General features: G+C 39.3%; 1 protein-coding gene and 1 long non-coding RNA gene across 4 annotated transcripts in view; one reads left to right on the plus strand and one right to left on the minus strand.

Moving 5' to 3' along the window:
• Positions 1 to 3,118, minus strand: part of LOC130929089 (oocyte zinc finger protein XlCOF6-like) — a 74,249-nt gene extending 71,131 nt beyond the window's left edge. For all 3 annotated transcript variants that reach the window (XM_057856020.1, XM_057856018.1, XM_057856017.1), the window contains exon 1: positions 2,742 to 3,118. In XM_057856020.1, coding sequence (XP_057712003.1) covers positions 2,742 to 2,841 — 100 coding nt within the window. In that variant the 5' untranslated portion in view covers positions 2,842 to 3,118. The remainder of the gene's footprint in view (positions 1 to 2,741) is intronic.
• Positions 3,119 to 3,135: 17 nt separating this feature from the next.
• Positions 3,136 to 5,392, plus strand: LOC130929112 (uncharacterized). Its single transcript, XR_009066805.1, has 6 exons — positions 3,136 to 3,396; positions 3,787 to 3,945; positions 4,264 to 4,387; positions 4,734 to 4,887; positions 4,991 to 5,101; positions 5,232 to 5,392. It is a non-coding gene; the product is annotated as an uncharacterized LOC130929112 (long non-coding RNA).
• The last annotated feature ends 608 nt before the right edge of the window (positions 5,393 to 6,000 follow it).

Consider the following 6,000-nt stretch of genomic DNA (forward strand, 5'->3'; position numbering starts at 1 on the left):
GTTGGAACCGTGGTCATGGTGGCCGACCCACAGTCTCCAAGGTCCCTCTGGCCCGTCGGAACAGTCAAGACCATCATGCCGGGAAGAGACAACAAGGTTCGGGTGGCGGAAGTTCAAGTTAAGGACAAACTCTTTGTTCGACCGGTGGCTCGTCTGATCAGACTACCTGCCTTCCCCCAAGACGAAGACACCTAGCTGGCCTAAATTGACACAAATCTGTTTCACAAATTTGGGGGCGGCTGTTAAAAATGCCAGGTTTGCATGTTGCGTGTTTTGGATCCCCCTGGTGGTGAGTTGCAATTTGTTGTTTTTCTGATCAGGCATATTTTGGCCACCTAACGAAAGTTAAGACCCACGTTAACAATAGAAAGAAGAGAAATAAAGCATTGTTGAGGAAGAGCAAGTTTTTGGTCTCATTAATTCGGACGGGCATAATTATAGTTCTAACCGGACTATCTGCAGTGGTATCCAACCTTCATCACATCAGCCCAGCTATATTTCACAGGCGCGTTCACGCAGGTCGCGACATTTCCTCCTTGCCCAATGGAATCCCATACAAAGTCAATGTTATCACGCAAGGAGGGGCAATGGGCAGCCTTGCAACTTCCGGTTTTGACGTGTCTATGCCTGGTGGAGTTTGAATAGTTAGAAGCGCCGTCTTTTTTTAGGGAGACATTTAAATGGCAGCCCCATATCATCTGGTCCGCAGTCAATCCGGAGCTTTGACGCAGCCGGTATACGATCAACAATAGGATATAATGGGAACGGATTGGCTCCGGCGATATATTTTGCCGGACCTGGAACGAAGATGCATTTTGCGTAGTTGGTAACAAGGAAGCCGAACTTTTAACAGCATGTCTGCCACACGCGCGTGCACGTACACGCAAGGCGATAAATCGCAGCGGAAAAATTACCGCCTTCATTTTTATTTATCGTGTGATAAATGGAATTATTGCATATTGCGACAGGCTTAGTAGGAACTAATATTCACATAGGAACTAAAATTATACAACATAAAATATAGAATATAAATGAATACTACATCACATTTCCAAAACAAATACAAAATACAATAAATAATAGCCCATAAAAATAATGTAAAGTGAGCTAAAACATCTGCAATTAAATAATAAGAATACACAAATCCTGCTACACAATTAAGTTTATTAATTTCTGCATGGTGCTTTAACTTGAGAAAAACCAATAAAGCTTCATGAAAATGTTCATGAGATAAAAAAAAAGATGGAGGCATTTCATTTGTAAAATACATGCGAAAATCTTTGTCATTGGGATTGCTTTTCGCTTTAGCAGAGGACTTTTTTTTTTCTTTCTTACAGAAAGAAAGCTGGCCAATACGTGGGGTCTGAAGACAAATGGTTGTTGTAATATTATCTTTAAATACCCGCTACTCTCTTGCAATCCTCGCGGGAACCGATCGAGCCGCTCCGCAGATGCTCTACTCGTGAAACGCATAATGGCGTACCACACGCAAGCTATTTTTAGACCGTGACGTTGCATCGTAAAGCGGAAGTAAAGCCAAAGTGGGACATTATAGACCCGCCCTCGCATAGACCCAACGTAATTTGTGCTACTTTTCTTCAGTAATCTTTCAAAAACCAACATGCCGATCACGCATTGCTTTTTTGGAACGTGTAGAAACGACTCTAGACATTACGACACATGAATGATTTTTTCTTCATACGTTTCCGGAAACCAAAAACTCAGGAGGAAAAAATGTGAAGACCGAATCAACTTACGCGGACTTTTAACACCAGCTCGGTGAATCCATTCACATATCATATGCAGTAAACATTATGTTGTGTTGGCATGGTCTTTCAGAGGACAAAGAGGTTAGCCATTTTTATATTTTTAACTTTTTTTTTGCGTAATGTTGTGCCGTACTGCTTCTGTCTGACAATGAATGACCTGAAAAGAATTACAATGGTATCTGACTGCCACTGTTACCGTTTCTTTATATATATATATATATATATAAACTTTAGTAAGGGGAGAGTGTTAATAAATTATAGAATCAAGATATGTTATCAATAAAAAAATTAAAAGTGTTTGTTGGCTGTCACTCAGCAGCATTTGCGATCGCTACACAAAGTCAACTAAATTACTCCCAAGAACGGTAAGAGACGTAGGACAACCAGAGGATATATTAGAAAGACAGGGCTGATGGTAAAGGATAGCTTGTTGTAACAGGAGAATGACATTGTCAGTCACGTCGATAAAAAAGCTAACGCTATGCTTCGGTCGGCTTGTTTTTTTCGTCTTTTTCAGCCTTCGACACTAAAGCCATCTCTTTAACTGAACATTTTTATGTTCTTCCACATCTTTGCCAGTCAATTTGGCACCAGGCACATCATTTTCGGAGAGAATTGGTAGGTTTGGCTCTGTAAACATCTCCTTCGTACATGATTTCCATTCATTTCCTATTAGGGACAAACGGTGGCTTGTCCCTACTTAGCAACAGTAGCTAATGTCATGAATATTAATGAGCGGAAGTGACGTGTTGCCTGCGGTACGCCATTGGGGACGAGCGTCAGTGGTGCGTTGACGTTTGTTTTTTGTTCTTCTAGCAAAAAATAACTAACTGACAAAAACAAAAAAAAACAACAACAAAAAAACTATCACGATACGAAAACAATACTGCGGCCGAGGCACCACATGACGTGGTTGGCAGCACCACTGCTTAAAATAAATAAAATAAAAATGAACGTCAAAAGTGAACCAACCTTCTAGTCTGCGAAGAACAACTTTTGCGCTACAAAGTTCTTCAGGGAACCTTTCTGCCGCCGGTGTCGTTCTCGCGTCCATTTTCCACACTCGACGCATTGTTGTTAGCCGCTAGGCTAAGCGAGACTATGCTGAAGTAGACCGTTAAACTTCAATGGGCACCGAGACGACTTGAATATTTGAACGAATAAAACAGTGCTCGATACGTTGAGGGTTCCGCTAAATGAAGCGAATGAAATAATGGAGAAAAAAATACGGGCGAAAAGAAAACAGTGACGTTGTAGCCACCAAAACTGTTTGGGTGTTCATTTCCGTTCAGGGGGCCTGTCATTACCCGATCGTGACGGGTGCATCGATTGTGACGGTTTGCTACTGCGCACGCGCAGATCGACGCCATTTTCTCCCGAGGGATGACGGGAGATATAGATTTATGCGTTAGGCTCGGACATTGAGGGTTTTTTATGCGTGTGTGTACGCCGCTATCTTCGAGTAGCATGAAATGCTTGAATATGTCTTAATAGATACTTCGAGTGATCCGAGAAGATGAATGTGGATACCTAGCATCTTCCAAGGTACCTGGTCGACGGAACGCTTCCAACTACTCAAGTGGGCGCCGTAAGATTCGACGAATGGTGCGTGATTTCATTGTTAAAGGTAAGTAAAATTGATGTTATACTGGCAATTTGTGTTATAGGTCTGAAAAGAGGGTCATGAATATATGAGCCTCTACGTTTTTTTAATCCTTTATAGGCCAAGTAACTATTTTTTATGCCATTTAAAAAACGCAGCTCCATAAACTATTTATAAAGATATTGAAATCATTGAAAAAAAGAGGCACTTTTTCTATTTTTGTTTTTTAAGTAGAAAATGAGAAAGATATGAGATGTTATAATAAAAATAAGTGAAACTGTTGTGAATGTCAGGTGGGAGAAGGTCCAGAGCTGAGTTTTATTTATTTATTATTATTGATCTCTGTCAGGTGGTGGTCATTTTAATCTACTGAATTTTAAGAATCTCTTTGCTTTTTTAATTTTCGTCCAACAGATAAAAGACCCCCCAATGAAATATATGCGCCTGGTCATCAAGTCAAAGGGGAAGCAGACTATCCTCATGGAGTGTCAAAATAACTCTGGGAACTAGAGCGGCGTCGAGGCCATTTCTAGCTTCTATTGGCCAACAATGATTCAGGACATCAATGAATGGGTAAATGCCTTAATTGAGCAACTAAGTTAAATCAGAAGCGTTACATGAAATTTATTTCATCTAAAGTAATGATTTATATTGAAGCACAAATGGATTGTTTTCACTTCTCAACAGACATTACGATATTAGACCATCCTCCTTTTCAGAATTGTAGAAATATTGTAAATAATTTTTTTTTTTTTTTAAATTTCTGAAAAATTATCAAATATTGTCACATTTTTAAAGCCTTTTTGGTGGTCTGTTTTTCATTTTGTGACACTTATGTCAAAGAACATTGGGAGGTATTGGGCATGGATTTATTTGCATTTCTTTTTAAAGGCATGGGCACAGATTTGCCTTCTGGACAGAGAAAGCGTCCCCTCTTCTTCAGGGATCTCTACAGCCTGTCTTCAGGGTTCCAAAGGCAACCCCCTCTATATCTTACTAAACTTCAATCAGACAGGTAAAAGAAAACTACAAGATAATCAATCAATGTTGATAAGGGGAATGGTCATCACTGCAATTGATTGCTTACCTGGTCATAACGTTCACCTGCATGTCATGTGTAAATTATGTCTTCTTTGAAAGGTTGAGGATGACACTGACAGCTGCCTAATCCTGGACATAATTTCCTTTGATCTAAATTGAGGACATAACTGCTATACTAGTAATTATAATTAGAGACAGGGCCCAATGAGGCAGTATTGCGCAGGGAGTTTAGTAATTGTCATGAGAAGCCAATTACATTTTAAACGTTTGTTTTTTAATAAATTTGATACTTTTTCATTGTCGGCTCACCTATATTACAGTTGCCAGAAGTATTGACTGCCAACATACATGAAAAAGTTGTCCTTCGGGAAGGTGACCGTGCTATATGCACATTGGCGCTTGTGTGGTCCAGAATCAGAGACCTTGGTTCTCCAGACTCCTTCAGAAGACGGCCACATTTTAAATGGCTTAACAGTAAGTACTTCAGTAAAATGCAATGACATGTACTTTTTTTGTGCTGTTGTCACATTTGTCTACAAGCTATATATGTAAATGTGATTTTTTTTTTATCCCACAGGTGTCTGGACATGGAGCAGGTTCTGTGCAGAATTCAGGAGAGAGTATTACAACATGTACACCATTGAGATCTGCCATGGGTATGGGGAGCAGTTCAAACAATCCCCACGAGGTGAGTTGCACTGTGTAAGCTTATCTTGGTGTCATTAGAGACACTTAATATCTCAACAAAGCATAGACATGGTGGAAAAGCCACAGTGCTTGGAAACGGTATTTCTCAGTGTTTTTATGTTCTTTTATAGGATTTGTTGGAGAGGAGAAAAGGGGTAAAGTAACGGCGTTTTACTGCGAGGAGGAAACACCTACAGGATACTGCAGTTGTTCCTGCTGTCCAATGCATTAAACTGTAATGTTTTTGTTTGAGTTTGTTCTACACATGCACATTAAAACTGTTTCAGCTTAAGGCATTTTGTTTTCTTCAATCTACGGCATAATCATTGGATGCTTTCCTATGAAACTTTTTTTTCCCCCCTAAATTTAATACAGCAATAAATGTCACCTTACAGCTTTTATTTGTTTATTCACCTTCTCTACTGTTTATCCTCAAGAGTATTTCTAATTATATTTATGCATTTGTAGGTTTGTATTATGTATTTTGGACTAAAGAATGACTGCCACATAGTTTTCAGTGTTGTCATAAATTTTCTGTTGTTCTTCCCTAAAGCTGTCAGACTGTTGAACTCTTGCCATGCTCCGTAGACCCCCAATATTACTGGACTACTATGATCATGTCTATATACCTCACGCACATCTTAGCCCCTAACAAGCTCAAGTCAGCCAACTGCTAAATTGTTTTAGTAGTTACATATTTTTATACTTCTATCCAGCGTTTTTGTCTTTCTTGCTTGTTATTTTTGTATGCACCTTACAATTTTGCTCTTTTATACTCACTCTGCATTTATATTTGCTTTTAAAACGGGACCTGAGTTCTAATTTCTCACCATTAACATGTAAATGTGAACTGATGAGACAATAAAAATCCTTGAATCCTTATAAAATGGTCGAAATATT

This window comes from Corythoichthys intestinalis, chromosome 13 (assembly GCF_030265065.1).
Source record: "Corythoichthys intestinalis isolate RoL2023-P3 chromosome 13, ASM3026506v1, whole genome shotgun sequence".
NCBI lineage: Eukaryota > Metazoa > Chordata > Actinopteri > Syngnathiformes > Syngnathidae > Corythoichthys > Corythoichthys intestinalis.